The following is a 16,078-nucleotide window of genomic DNA, read 5'->3' on the forward strand; positions in this document are numbered from 1 at the left end:
TGTTTAGTAATAACTTACTAATGAATAACTTGCTCTGAAAGCAGAATTATAGGAAAAATAATGACAGACAACTAGTAGCCTACAACTAGGACTAACTAGAATTAGAATTGTATTGCGAAAATCTTTGTTAGCTCTCGCGGGCCACATAAAATGAGGTACCAGGGCGGATTTGGCCCCCGGGCCTTCAGATTGACACATATGTTACGGCCTACGGCATCTGCTCCAGGCCGTTGTGTGGCTTTATACTGAATCGTTTTCAGACATTTCTGTTCAGGGTGACTTTAAAACATAAATTCAGCTGGAAATAAGGTCATTTGTAATTTATTTTTAATAAAATAAAAACAATTATTTAATTCGTAGACAAAGTTGATTTTCTTTTAAAAAGCAACAAAAACAAATCAGAAAAATAAGTCTAACATTCATTTGACATGCTACATGTCAGATTTACACTGGATCACACAGGGCTATAATAGTATTATAGAGTATTTATCTGCCATCTGCAGTAGAAACAACATTGGCACTGCCAAATGTAGGCTACAGGGTGTGAAATATAATATAGTAATTACCGTTTACAGTAAAACATTTTGATGGGGGGGGGGGGGGGTAAAATAGGGGTAAGTAGGGGTATGTTGTGGGTGTTTGGCTTGTTAGCTATACGTTTTTAGGCTTGTATTGAATGTAGTTTATATGGTGGAGTGAGTTAATAAACGGCATGTAAAATACAATTCTCTCTCTCTCTCTCTCCCCCTCTATCTCCCGCTATCTCTTTCCCTCTCTCTCTCTCCCCCCCCCCCCCTCTCTCTCTCTCTCTCTCCAGCTGTGAGGCTGGTGAATGGGACTAGTCTGTGCTCAGGCAGACTTGAGGTCAACTCGAACCAGGCATGGTCCTCAGTGTGTGAAGCTGACTTTGACCAGCAGGATGCAGAGGTGGTCTGTATGGAGCTTGGCTGTGGAGCTCCTTTAGTCCTCCAGGGGGCGCTCTATGGAGAAGTAGAGGCTCCAATGTGGACCAAAGAGTTCCAGTGTGAAGGCAGTGAGTCTCTTCTCCTGGACTGTAGAAGCACAGGCTCAGTTAGAAACACCTGCTCACCTGGGAAAGCTGTTGGACTCACCTGCTCAGGTAGAAGAGGAGCTGGTAGAGGATTTCGCTTGATTTATGTTTGAATCGAAGTGACTTATTTTACTAATTAATTACTCTCTTGTCTCTGTTAAGAGCCTGATGGTGTCAGGTTGGTGGGAGGAGCCAACCGCTGTGCTGGTGCACTGGAGATGAAACACCAGGGAGAGTGGAGACAACTGACTGACCGCTCCCACTACATTCGATTGAGCTATGAATGGAGCCTGATGTCAGCAGCTGTAGTGTGCAGACAGCTGGACTGTGGCTCTGCTATTTCAACAGAAAGCAGAGTGGATTCCTCAGAAAGATCTGTATGGAGGATTCTGCTTCGTTGTGATGGGTCTGAGTCTGCTCTGAGGGAGTGTGCAGTGAACACGGGTTCATATAATAGTTCTTCCAGCCTGCAGCTGATCTGCTCAGGTAACTGTGATCATTAACATCTTATCCTCAGCTGCTTCCACAGTGACAGGCTGCTCTCTGACTCCTCTGTACTATACATATAAATGCAGTTATCTGTCTTGTACTGTACAGTGGCTGCTAACAGACTAATCCTGTTGCCTTTCAACCATCAGCGTTCATCACTTTGACAAAACAGATGAGGAGAAAACAGTCTTGTTTGTCACTGAGGAAGGAGGCATTAGGATATATCAGTAACATGTATTCTCAAGTCTTCATCAGCAATCTGTTTAGATATTTGCTGGTTCAGCCAATCATCTCCCTCTCTGTTTACAGATGTGCTTCAGCCAATCATCTCCCTCTCTCCCTCCATGGACGGGGTCTCCGAGGCCCAGCAGCAGGGGCTTCAGGTATCCATGGGCTCTGGCTTCACCATCAGCTGCTCCACCCAGCCACAGTACCCAGGAGGCTCCTTCCACCTCACCTTCACCTCCTCCAACACAGCACACAACTACACCCAGCCAGCTGTCAATCATGCTGCCCACTTCCTGTTTCCTGCTGCAGACCACGTCCACGAAGGGATCTACAGCTGTGTTTATCACATCTATCTTTCCTGTCGTAGCTTCTCCTCTGAGAGCCAGCCCCTCTCTCTCACTGTCTCAGGTAAACTGAAGGAGAATCTGAACCTGAATCCAATGTATGTGACAGTGCTAAGAATCCATTTAATCATTAAAAAAAAACATGAGAGTTATGCGTTTTAGGGCAACGTTAACTCTATCTTGAATGGGAGCTGTTCTCATGATGTCAGGTGATCTGATGTGATGATTCTGAATCTGTTTCAGGCTATACAACACATTTCATCATCAGGCTACTTGTCCTGCTGCCAACTCTGGTGTTGTTGGGGCTGACCACCCTCTGTGTCTACTTCAAGGTACTGAACATCTTTACTCAGTGGAGGTTTGGGTTCAATTAAGTTGTTAGACTGTATATTGTTAGCTTATTAGAGAGGTGTGATCAACTAACAGAGATGGCTGCTGTCATGTCTCTCCAGGCCAGCAGGGGGAAGAAGAGAGGAGAACATTGAGCTGGATTCATACCTTGGTGATTCCAGTGCTGAGCTCAGGGAACAGAGTCGGATCTCCAAGGAGCTCATTCCACTTCACTTAGCTTTCACACAATGTCCTGAAAGATTTTACAATGACAGAGCTGTTCCATTTAAAGTCGGAATTAAATCACAGCAGGAAAATCAGGATAATTGAAAAGGAAGTCAGCAAATTTTTTCTGTAATGAACATTCGCAAAACCCAGAGTTTGTAATGTGTGAAAACAAAGAGGGCCCCCTGTCTGTCATCTGGTAATGCAGGTGTTGAATGTCTATCCATCAGCATCAGTACAATTCTTCCAATCAGCTTTCAGCAGTGAAGGCTCACAGCCAATTAGATAACAGTTATGACTCCCTGATGTAAATATTCATGATAACACCAGCTCCAGCAAATTGAGTCTCTAGAGAGTGTAGCAAATACAGAAATTAACAAAAACATACTTATGAAATACAGCTTTAGAAATGGGTGATAATTGTTTTGAGATTGTCCTTTCAGTCTCAAGTAATACTTTTTTATTCAGTTCATCAGTTTTCCCATTAGTTCAGGTCAATTTATTGTCAGTCTGCAGTATGAGGTGTAGAAGAGGTGCAGTATTCAGGGATTGAATGAAAAAAAAATGAAATTGTGAAGAAGAAAGAGACACAAGAGTCACGCATTTATGTTCACCTGCAGGTTCCAATTCAGAAACTGAAGAAAGCAAAAAAGAAACTATACGAATCTCTAAAAGAATGCAATAAAAACAGAAAGTAGCCTACAGAGCAAAAGAAACATGTTAAAAGTAACGTTGTAGCACTTTGGTAGACCATGATCTTCATGTTAGATGGTGAAGGCTTGACACCAGTCAGCAGGAGTGCTCTGTTTACAGCCTCCATTCATTTCTCTGGGAGGAGAGGAGCTCATCTACAAATCTTGGTGATCAAGATCCTGAAGAAATTATTTTTGCTGCTTCTGCAAGCAACAAGTCATTTTCACAATTTGGTCATTTTGCTTGGCTTCCAAATCAAAATATTTTTCCTATGCTGTACATATTGTCACTGTTGCGGAAAAACCTCATAACTCAGTTTGGTGATTTTCCTGTTTTAATTTTAATTGAAGGGTCACATGCTCCTCTATGGATTGAGAAAATTCTACAGAAATTGAGTTACTTAGAGAGAGAGAGACAGAGAGAGAGAGAGAGAGAGAGAGAGAGAGAGAGAGAGAGAGAGAGAGAGAGAGAGAGAGCTTTTCCTTAAAAGCGGATGTTTTGGAGATAAGAGGTTTTCACAGGTCAGCAACAATGCAGCTCATATGTAGGGCTTTCCACTAGTTGGTAGAGTGAAAACAGAAGAAGACCAGGCTTTTACCTTCAGATAAACCTTTATTTTTTAGAGCAGCCTGAAGATCTGAGGCTGCAAGCTTGTTTCTCTTTTTAAATCTCTGTATATAGATCATTATGTGCTTCAAATGTAGTTGAAAAATGAGTTGTGATGTTGTGTGAAGCTGCAGTCAGTAGACTTGGAGAGGAAAAGCAAACTTGTGAAAAGATTTTTAAAGAGTCTATCGTTCATCTTCATGAGTGTTTGTAGTATAGTGTGACGGTCCAAACCTCTACCAACTTTACCACCCAGGAGAGAGGAGACGCTCTGTTACTTTTGGTCCAACCCAGGTCAGCGGAATGCTAAACACATACTACAACACTCATTTGTATATTGCTTTTTTTTCTTATTATTAATTTTGTTACTTATCACTTATATCCTGTAAACACCTTGTGTAACTTCAACATTTATACTTTTTAGTTAAAGATTTTGTTTGAATTAAAAGTTTGCATGGTCTGATCTGGATGAGATCAGGGCCCAAGAAACCCGTTTAAGAGGTCAGACCTAAAACCTGTCTATTTCACTGCTGAGAAATGGTCTTTTTAAGGTGTTATACAATTGATTCTTTTATATTTTGCCTATTTTATGTTTGTTCTTTATTTGTAACAACAAAAATGAATAAAGAGGAAAAGGTGGTTGAGGAAAACAAAGTGTTCTTGAATATGTACCTTTAAAGTAAGTAATACATTTAAAGTAAAACCAAAGAGAGACACTTGTGGGTACCCACACAACCTATTTTCATTCAGATATCTTGAGGTGAGAGGTTTGAAAATGGTTCTCCCCCCAGCCAAAATTTAGCCTGAATTTGGAGTGTTATTTAACCTCCTTCCTTCCCGACAAGCTAGCTCACTTTAAAGCCTGTTACAGCCTCTGAAAGACAGTAACGGGATCAATTACCAATCGGCAGCACAGCGGCAGCCGCAGAAAGGGTTAAAAATAGGGAGAATCCTGCAAAAGGAGTTTTGGCAGTTTGCAAACCACTGTTTAAAAAAGGATTTTAGTATTTGGGATCATTTAGAATGAGTAGCCTATAAGAATCTTGCTAGCACAATTATTTATTAATAGAGTGAGTGCATGCCCTGCTTAAGATAGGCTATAGATTCGACCACCGTGCTAAGTCTATCTTGATGCAGTCTAAAAGTCTGGGGTAAATTTATGTTTACTGAGTGCTCTGAATATAATCTATAGCCATTTTCACACCGGCAAAAATATTGCACGCTAGCTAGCTTGTAAAAGCACAATGTGGCGTAACCCAGGTCTCAAAGAGTTAACAACACAGATATACACACATATACTCACTATGGGACAAGCTGCTCTGGCACAGCAGAGCTTGTCCTATCGTGAGTATTCCAGAAGCCTTGTGAAATAATACAACACTAAAATAACCATAGCAAATAATTGATTCAGTATAATGAAAAACTCTTCGTTCGACCCATCACAAGCTGCAGAACATTTTCAAATTTTGACAGATAAGGTTCAGGGTATCCCAACTTTTAGCAGCTGTCACAGTTTGAATTTCAACTTTTTGAAATGTCTTACTAGACACCTTTATGCACACATTGGTGAAGAAATTTCTTGGCGAGGAATTTGTTCCCAGATTTTCCCTTCCCGAAGCTGTGGAGAGCCAGCCATGGTAAAGGACCAAGGGCATCACTTTATGTTGAAAAGTGGTGGAGACATAATGGGCTCAGATGAAAAACAAACAATAGTGTCAATAGTGTGCTCTAACTTCACCAGTGAGGCGAGATACATTTTCAATAGATTACCGCTTGAATTTAATTCTGATACCCTTTCATCTGCGAGTTTAGGCAATGTAATGGGGCATCGGTAGAGTAGATAATTACATCAAGAAAAGAATTACATAGCGGTGCATCAAAAGGACATAGCCTAGGCTACTACAAAGTCAACAATACGAGAATACTCAACATAAAACACACAATAATGTAGACAAGTACAGTCATATGCATCACATCCTGCAACACCATGTCAATTGAACAATGCTAATATCTACTGTAGAAAGCACCAGTGTATGTCAGTCAGCCCAGCGATAACAATATCCAACCTCACTGCCCTAAAATATGACAAAGTAGAAACATCTGAAGGAATAATGTTACTTGTTTTGGACAATGTTTCGTCTATATTTACATTGTAGTCATATTCTATATGTACATTAGTGATATTCTCACAGGTTCCAGTCAATATATCCCATTTACAGAATGTGTGTGTGTGTGTGTGTGTGTGTGTGTGTGTGTGTGTGTGTGTGTGTGTGTGTGTGTGTGCGTGTGTGTGTGTGTGTGTGTGTGTGCGTGTGTGCGTGTGTGTGTGTGTGTGTGTGTGTGTGTGTGTGTGTGTGAATGTGTATGTATTTATCTCACGTATCCCTCGGATGACGTGAGAACATTTGCAGAAGTAACAGCCACCACCACATAATGGCCATAACCTCAATTTCTGCAGTATTCAACATGCATCGTGTTTCCCGACTTGTTATGTGCTATTCTGCTCCAACACTAAAAAAGACTAATTGATGATGCTTAATTTTAAGGCCGAAAGATCAGATGGTCCATTATCCTGGTTCTGTTGAGTCCAATGATGACATAGTCCAGTTTACAAGCTCAGATTTAAAAGTTTAACTGTTCATCTAATTTTATTAAAATCTCTTATTAGAGGCCCACCATTTACTTTAACTTCACATTGTGGTTTGGCGAACCTAAATCACACATGAAGCTAGTTTAGCTGAATATCTAGTATTTTGTAGTAACCTTATAGGTCTACATTACATCATTAACACTTGCAGTAATCTATTGTATCATGTATTATTTGCCTTAAATATACCAAAATGACAAATAGGCCATTCCAATTTGCCTGCAGAAAAAGTAGCAGTCTGGCTTGGTCACCAAGCAGTCTTACCCATACTGTTGGTCTATTTTTGGGAGATTAAACCTTAAATGTCATGTACAGCACAACATTGATTTAGCTCATTTTCCAATTGCAGCATAATGCAAAGAAAGGAAAGAATAAGAAAAGAAAAAGAAAGGTAGCTACAGCAGGCAGCCCGGGGAAGCAGCTCTCTGCTCTCCTGGATCAGGCCATCAGCAGCAAGGAGGATGAGGCAGACGGCTCATACAGCAATCTTATTTAACCATTCAACTGCCTGTGTAATTCCTTATCACTGCTACACAAGGTACACATACAAGGTGACCATTAAGACACAGTCAGACATTTTCTGGGTTGATTTGTCTCACTGCCTTTTTTCAGGGTGTGAATGTGAATCTCTGTGGAGCAACGTACGTGTGTGTGTGTGTGTGTGTGTGTGTGTGTGTGTGTGTGTGTGTGTGTGTGTGTGTGTGTGTGTGTGCGTGTGTGTGTGTCCATGTGCGATCGGTGCGTGTAGGCAGGCAGTGTGTGTCATAATATCCTGGGGATGATGAGGCTCCAAAATGTCACAATTCATTTGCCAAACATCTCCTTTCTGTGTTACTTCTTCTCATCCACCCTTCCTCTTTTTAAATTCAACTCTGCTCTCCTTCCTAGCTCCTCTCACATTTTCTTTTGCGCCACAGGTTTAAAAAATGTATTAAACATGGGTAATACAGCAGGGCGATGTGGGAATTTAGGACTTTAATCATGAGAGAGATAACGAGGAAAAGAGTGGAAGAGAGATACAAAGTATGGAGACAAGATAGGTGGGTTTTTATCCTCATATAGACTTAGACAACTATTATGAATACCATATCAGTGGTGTAAGGGACCAGTTTGTCCCAGGCCTGGGTAAGAGACGCGGTGGCCCTGTGAAGAGGCTCTGGGTTATGGGCCTCCTGAGCTCTTGGGCTAGCCTGGGTAAACCCAGCCCCCACGTGACCTGCTCTCAGACTTCTCAGTCACTACCTTGTGACTTGTGAGCAGGGTAAGCCTGAGAGCAGGGCACTGGGGGCTGGGTTTACCCAGGCTACGATTGGGCCCCTGGTCCCGTTCGGTAATACATCCCTGTAATGTGCTACTGTAATGTTATTATTGTTTATTTGATCTCACTACTATAATAAGGCAGGCGGCGGTTCCATGCGCCGCACAAGGTGCCCCCCAAAATGTCTGTGCAGTGTGCACGCCACTGGCGACATTAGAATTACTGGATGTAATGCTGTGAACTATGTAAACCTAAGTGTGGATAGTGGGCCTAATTCAGGCCCGGCAATAAAAAATTCTGAGGGGGCAATGTGAAAATGGCCTGGTTGGCACCAATGGATGCCTTAGGTCTTCTAGTTTCATATGACCCCTGTATCTTCATTCTAGCTTTAAAAATTAGCCCTTTACAGCCTCTGAAAGACATCAAGGTCACACGGCGAGGCCGCGAGGAGTAGAAGAGGAGTTCAACTTGGGGGGGGGGGGGGGATACAACTGATTGGGCAAAGCCCCTACTAGCCTGTGGGAGAGCAGCAACTTGTGGTTCTGTGAAAAAAACACTTTAAAAACACTTACTGTGGAAACACTGAGGTTGAGTTGTGAAATGCTGCAAGTTTCTCACCTCCTTTGCTGTGACGTATATTATGTGCAGCATGTGTGCAGCATGTCTATCTGTCTGTAAAAGCCACTGTCACTTCTGTTGCAAGCTGTGAACAAGGTTGGTGCTTCTGTTGTGCAGCTCTGGCTCTACGATCCCCTCCTGACACTGACCATGTTGAAACTAATGGTCTTCGGTGAGTAAACTGTGTGCTGCTGCTTCTTTCAAAGGTTCAACACACTGCAGTCTGTATGACTCATAAATATCACACTGTCCTGTAAAGGCAAACTAGCATGAAGTATTTTTTGTGTTTATTAAGGCAAAATGTAATCATTAACTCTACTGCATGCTCTTAAATGATGTACAGTCCACTTCTGCAACAATTTTTTTTCCCTGCCTCAGGAAAAGTTTTCTTTGGCTTCATATGGTAGCATAGCAAATAAACAATTTAAAAATTATTATATCAGGGAAATGGCAGCTAACTGTGAAAGTGCTAAATGTTTCTTATTGGAAAGGGAAGTAGAAAGACAAGCAATTTACCAGGCAGCGGTACGTAGATTGCTGTTGTCAGATGCACCTTCTAAAAACTGTCAACTTTTAAGGAACTGACATAACAGTCTTGGTTTTAGCCACCATGCATTTTACAGGTTTAGCCAGTTTTATTCTGAAGGGTCAGAATGTTCTCAACCAATAGAAGAGCATGAAGTTTAAACATGAAAATCACCAAAATTGGAGTTACAAGGTTTCACCCGACACTGCAGAAAAAAACAACATCAAAATAATCAATGACCATCTGTCATGTTTCTCTTAAGCTGTCTAAGCAGAAATGCGTGTCAATATTTTTTAAAGGAGCACATTTCCCCAGAAAGGCTAGAGGATGTGTATTTAAATAATGAGGACAGTTTTGTAAATCTTTTAAAAACTCTGGTGAATTGAATTCAGCACATTTCATATATTACATGCAACATAGTATTTCTGTGCTTTTCTCTCCTCTAGTCTCTTTTCTCCTGACCTCATCTTCAGCTGCAGGTCAGTACATTTCCCTATAAATTAAGCATAAAGAAAAATCTTGTGTTTTTATATTATCGAAAATATATGTCTCCTGTGCCTGACAGATGATGGCCAGATCAGACTAGTTGGTGGTTCTCTGTGCTCTGGAAGAGTTGAAATGTATTACAACAGCAGCTGGGGAACAGTCTGTGATGACGACTGGGACCTGAAAGATGCAAAGGTGGTTTGCAGGCAGCTGGGCTGTGGGATGGCACTGGATGCCCCTATAGATGCCCACTTTGGTCGAGGAATCGGTCCGATCTGGCTTGATGATGTGATGTGTTCAGGAAATGAACGCTTTCTAACTGATTGCCGTCACAATGGATTTGCAATACAAAACTGTGGTCACCAGGAGGACGCTGGTGTTGTCTGTTCAGGTAAGAAGCATTTTTGATCACTTATCTCAAATAAATTATTTCCTTTGTCTCTGGTTAACCCATTAATGACTAATAACTATAATAATAGGCTATGTTAATCACCTTATTCTTTGCCCACACATGGACGCTTCCGCATTACGTCATTTTGTAATAGTATTTCCGTTTTGACTTGCCAAAAACTCCGCAGGCAAGATGGCTGCGCACACTCCGCTCCTAAAGTGACAAAATTACTCCCCCATAAACTAACATATCTTGGCCAATACATATGTAACATACAAAATAAAACAACCCGTAATATCTTAATTTTATGTAGAATGCAGAGGACATGTAACTGTTTAGTTAAACTTGCATTCCAGGAATATTGTGCTCTTAAGATGACGTTAGTGGAGTGGACGTTAGGTTGCGCACCTATGTTAGGTTGCGTAACCTATGTGCGATTCGAAATAACGCAAACTAACGCTGGTGATCCGTATGGAATCAGTGTTACTCGAAATGGTTAACGGTTATATCAATTTGGTCATTCAGTGGCATTTTACTGCCATATAACATAACTAACTAGTGGCTAATATTATTAGCCAGAAAAAGTGGGCGTGGTGAATAAGGTGAAGTGTGTGTGTGTGTGTGTGTGTGTGTGTGTGTGTGTGTGTGTGTGTGTGTGTGTGTGTGTGTGTGTGAGTGAGTGTGTGTGTGTGTGTGTGTGTGTGTGTGTGTGTGTGTGTGTGTGTGTGTGTGTGTGTGTGTGTGTGTGGGGGGGGGGGGGTAAATAGGGGTAAGTAGGGGTAGGTGTAAATGTATACAACATTGTATTTATTTACCCCCTCCATTTATGTTCCTGATGATTATTTTGCTTGTTTGTTTTGTGGGTGTTTGGCTTGTTAGCTTTAAAGTTTTAGGCTTGTATTGAATGTAGTTTATATGGTGGAGTGAGATAATAAACGGCTTGCAAAATACAATTATCTCTCTCTCTCCCCCCCCCCCCCCCCCCTCTCTCTCTCTCTTTCTCTCTCCAGCTGTGAAGCTGGTGAATGGGACTAGTCTGTGCTCAGGCAGACTTGAGGTCCAGTCGAACCAGGCATGGTCCTCAGTGTGTGAAGCTGACTTTGACCAGCAGGATGCAGAGGTGGTCTGTAGGGAGCTTGGCTGTGGAGCTCTTCTAGTCCTCCAGGGGGTGCTCTACGGAGAAGTAGAAGCTCCAATGTGGACCAAAGAGTTCCATTGTGAAGGCAGTGAGTCTGTTCTGCTGGACTGTGGAAGCACAGGCTCAGTTAGAAACACCTGCTCACCTGGCAAAGCTGTTGGACTCACCTGCTCAGGTAGACGAGGAGCTGCAGCTTGGATTTGGCTTAATTTATGTTTGAATCAACTTCTTTTACTAATTAATTTCTCTCTTGTCTCTGTTCAGAGGGAGTCAAGTTGGTGGGAGGAGCCAGCCGCTGTGCTGGTGGACTGGAGATAAGACACCAGGGAGACTGGAAACCACTGAATGACCAGGACCATTACTGGAGCCTGAAGTCAGCAGCTGTAGTGTGTAGACAACTAGACTGTGGCTCTGCTGTTTCAACAGGAAGCAGAGTGAATTCCTCAGAAAAATCTGTATGGGGCATTCATCCTCACTGTGATGGGTCTGAGTCTGATCTGAGGGAGTGTGCAATAAAGACGGGCCCATATAATAGCTCTTCCAGCCTGGAGCTGATCTGCTCAGGTAACTGAACAGTGCCATCACATCCTCAGCTGCTTCCACAGTGAGAGGCTGCTCTCTGACTCTCTGAATGTAATATTTCATATACTAGGCATCTCGATTCCTAGGCTTGCCCGCGCTGCGCGGGCTCACCTGCCTTGCAGCTCACCGAGCTGGCCCTGCAGCTCGCATACGCAGCTTGGCTGCTGTGCGGCCTCACCTGCAGCTCGGCTGCTGCGTGGTCTCGCCATGTTCTATTGGTATAATCATCCTCAGTGATGTCACTCGCTTATATAATGATTTATGACATCACTGATGATGTCACAATGCCTATGACATGCTCAGTGCCTATGACATCATCAGTGATGTCATACGATGATTCTGCTCTTATGACATCACTATGACATCATCAGTGCCTATGACATCATCAGTGATGTCATAAGATGATTTTGCTCTTTGACATCACATGACAACATATCCTCATGAAACGGTTCCTAGTGAGGCTGGTATCGAACCCGAGGTCTCTCACTTACAAGTGCAACACATTAACCATCAGACCAAAGGGACAACCCCATTGGCCAAGGACCAACATGCTCGCTTTACCGCATCGCTACATTGCCTCCCCTGTGGGAAGCGCAGCCCCTGCGCTTCTGCTGTACTTCACGTCTAAGGCTTGTATTGAATGTATGGTGGAGTGAGTTAATAAACGGCTTGTGAAATACAATGATCTCTCACTCTATCTCCCCCTCTCTCTTTCCCTCTCCCTCCCTCTCTCTCTCTCTCCAGAGTCTGTGAGGCTGGTGAATAGGACTAGTCTGTGCTCAGGCAGACTTGAGGTCAAGTCGAACCAGGCATGGTCCTCAGTGTGTGAAGATGACTTTGACCAGCAGGATGCAGAGGTGGTCTGTAGGGAGCTTGGCTGTGGAGCTCCTTTAGTCCTCCATGGGGCGCTCTATGGAGAAGTAGAGGCTCCAATGTGGACCACAGAGTTCCAGTGTGAAGGCAATGAGTCCTTTCTGCTGGACTGTAGAAGCTCAGGCTTAGTTAGAAACACCTGCTCACCTGGGAAAGCTGTTGGACTCACCTGCTCAGGTAGAAGAGGAGCTGGTAGAGGATTTAGCTTGTTTTTGGATTGAATCAAAGTGACTTAGTTATTTTACTAATTAATTACTCTCTTGTCTCTGTTAAGAGCCTGATGGTGTCAGGTTGGTGGGAGGAGCCAACCGCTGTGCTGGTGCACTGGAGATGAAACACCAGGGAGAGTGGAAACCAGTGAATGACCGCTATGCTGCACGGAGGGGCCTGATGTCAGCATATGTAGTGTGTAGACAGCTGGACTGTGGCTCTGCTATTTCAATAGAAAGCAGAGTGGATTCCTCAGAAAGATCTGTATGGGAGATTCTGCTTCATTGTGATGGGTCTGAGTCTGTTCTGAGGGAATGTGCAGTAAACACGGGTTCATATAATAGCTCTTCTAGCCTGCAGCTGATCTGCTCAGGTAACTCTGATCATTGACATCTTATCCTCAGCTGCTTCCACAGTGACAGGCTGCTCTCTGACTCCTCTGTACTATACATATAAATGCAGTTCTCTGTCTCATACAGTGGCTGCTAACAGACAAATCCTATTGCCTTTCAACCATCAGCATTCATCACTTCGACAAAACAGATGAAGAGAAAACAGTCTTGTTTGTCACTGAGGAAGGAGGCATTAAGATATATCAGTAACATGTATTTTCAAGTCTTCTCAAGTATTTTCAAGAGATTTGCTGGTTCAGCCAATCATCTCCCTCTGTTTACAGATATGCTTCAGCCAATTATCTCCCTCTCTCCCTCCATGGACGGGGTCTCTGAGGCCCAGCACCAGGGACTTCAGGTGTCCATGGGCTCCGGCTTCACCATCAGCTGCTCCACCCAGCCACAGTACCCAGGAGGCTACTTCCACCTCACCTTCACCAACACAGCACACAACTACATCCAGCCAGCTGTCAATCACTCTGCCTACTTCCTGTTTCCTGCTGCGGACCACGCCCACCAAGGGATATACAGCTGTGTTTATCACATCTATATTTTCTGTCATAGCTTCTCCTCTGAGAGCCAGCCCCTCTCTCTCACTGTCTCAGGTAACCTGAAGGAGAATCTGAACCTGAATCCAATGTATGTGACAGTGCTAACAATCCATTTAATCATTGCAACAAAGCATGAGTTATGCGTTTTATGGCAACGTTAACTCTATCTTTAAAGGGAGCTGTTCTCATGATGTCAGGTGATCTGATGTGATGATTCTGAATCTGTTTCAGGCTATACAACACATTTCATCATCAGGCTACTTGTCCTGCTGCCGACTGTGGTGTTGTTGGGGCTGACCACCCTCTGTGTCTACTTCAAGGTACTGAACATCTTTACTCACTGGAGGTTTGGGTTCAATTAAGTTGTTAGACTGTATATTGTTAGCTTATTAGAGAGGTGTGATCAACTAACAGAGATGGCTGCTGTCATGTCTCTCCAGGCCAGCAGGGGGAAGAAGAGAGGAGAACATTGAGCTGGATTCATACCTTGGTGATTCCAGTGCTGAGCTCAGGGCAGTCGGATCTCCAAGGAGCTCATTCCACTTCACTTACCTTTCACACAATGTCCTGAAATATTTTACAATGACAGAGCTGTTCCATTTAAAGTCAGAATTAAATTACAGCAGGAAAATCAGGATAATTGAAAAGGAAGTCAGGACATTTTTGCTGTAATGGACATTCCCAAAACCCAGACTTTGTAATGTGTGAAAACAAAGAGCGCCCCCTGTCTGTCATCTGGTAATGCAGGTGTTGAATGTCTATCCATCAGCATCACTCAAATTCTTCCAATCAGCTTTCAGCAGTGAAGGCTCACAGCCAATTAGATCAGTTATGACTCCCTGATGTAAATATTCATGATAACGCCAGCCCCTGCAAATTGAGTCTCTACAGAAATCAACAAAAACATACTTATGAAATACTGTTTTAGAAATTGGTGATAATTAATTGTTTTGAGATTGTCGTTTCAGTCTCAATTAATACTTTTTTATTCAGTTCATCAGTTTTCCCATTAGTTCAGGTCAATTTATTGTCACAGTCTACAGTATGAGGTGCAGTATTCAGGGATTGTGAAGAAGAAAGAGACACAAGAGTCACACATTTATGTTCACCTGCAGGGTGAAATTCAGAAACGGAAGAAAGCAAAAAGGAAACTATTAAATACTAATCTCTAAAATAATGGAATAAAAACAGAAAGTAGCCTACAGAGCAAAAGAAACATGTTAAAAGTAATGTTGTAGCACTTTGGTAGACCATGACCTTCATGTCAGATGGTGAAATTTTCACAATTTGGTCATTTTGCTTGGCTTCTAAAATCAAAATATTTTTCTTATACTGTACATATTGTCACTTTTGCGGAAAAACCTCATAACTCAGTTTGGTGATTGTCCTATTTTAATTTTAATTGAAGGGTCACATGCTCCTCTATGGATTGAGAAAATTCTACAGAAATTGAGTTACGAAACCTTAAAAAACTATTTGATAAACTCAAAAGAGAGAGAGAGAGAGAGAGAGAGAGAGAGAGAGAGAGAGAGAGAGAGAGAGAGAGAGAGAGAGAGCTTTTCTTAATTCCTGGAAAGCTGATGTTGTAGAGAAAAGGTTTTCACAGGTCAGCAACAACATGCAGCTCATATGTAGGGCTTTCCACTGGTTGGTAGAGTGAAAACAGAAGAAAACCAGGCTTTTACCGTCAGATAAACTTTTATTTTTTTGACCAGCCTGAAGATCTGAGGCTGCAAGCTTGTTTCTCTTTTTAAATCTCTGTATATAGATCATTATGTGCTTCAAATGTAGTTGAAAAATGAGTTGTGATGTTGTGTGAAGCTGCAGTCAGTAGACTTGGAGAGGAAAAGCAAACTTGTGAAAAGATGTTTAAAGAGTCTATCGTTCATCTTCATGAGTGTTTGTAGTATAGTGTGACGGTCCAAACCTCTACCAACTTTACCACCCAGGAGAGAGGAGACGCTCTGTTACCGTACTTTTGGTCCAACCCAGGTCTGGATAAGGTCAGCTGAATGCTAAACACATCTACAACACTCATTTGTATATTGCTTTTTTTGTTATTATTAATTTAGTTACTTATCACTTATATCCTGTAAACACCTTGTGTAACTTCAACATTTACACTTTTTAGTTGAAGATTTTGTTTGAATTAAAAGTTTGCATGGTCTGATCTGGATGAGATCAGGGCCCAAGAAACCCGTTTAAGAGGTCAGACCTAAAACCTAGTCTATTTCAATGCTGAGAAATGGTCTTTTTAAAGTGTTATACAATTGATTATTTTATATTTTACCTATTTTATGTTTGTTCTTTATTTGTAACAACAAAAATTAATAAAGAGGAAAAAGTTGTTGAGCAAAACCAAGTGTTCTTGAATATATGTTCACATTTAAAGTCAAACTAAATTTGTTTACATTGAACAGTGCAGCAACCTAGATTTCCC

General features: G+C 42.2%; 1 protein-coding gene across 1 annotated transcript in view; it reads left to right on the forward strand.

Moving 5' to 3' along the window:
* Positions 1-16,078, forward strand: part of LOC310792348 (scavenger receptor cysteine-rich domain-containing protein DMBT1-like) — a gene marked incomplete at both ends in the record, with an annotated part of 42,022 nt that overhangs the window by 4,119 nt on the left and 21,825 nt on the right. Inside the window, 5 exons of the mRNA XM_083654069.1 lie at positions 9,489-9,494; positions 9,581-9,892; positions 11,295-11,403; positions 12,776-12,894; positions 13,372-13,556. Coding sequence (XP_083510195.1) covers positions 9,489-9,494; positions 9,581-9,892; positions 11,295-11,403; positions 12,776-12,894; positions 13,372-13,556 — 731 coding nt within the window. The remainder of the gene's footprint in view (positions 1-9,488; positions 9,495-9,580; positions 9,893-11,294; positions 11,404-12,775; positions 12,895-13,371; positions 13,557-16,078) is intronic.

Source organism: Poromitra crassiceps (genome assembly GCF_964638095.1).
Source record: "Poromitra crassiceps genome assembly, chromosome: 17".
In the NCBI taxonomy this organism is placed as follows: domain Eukaryota; kingdom Metazoa; phylum Chordata; class Actinopteri; order Beryciformes; family Melamphaidae; genus Poromitra; species Poromitra crassiceps.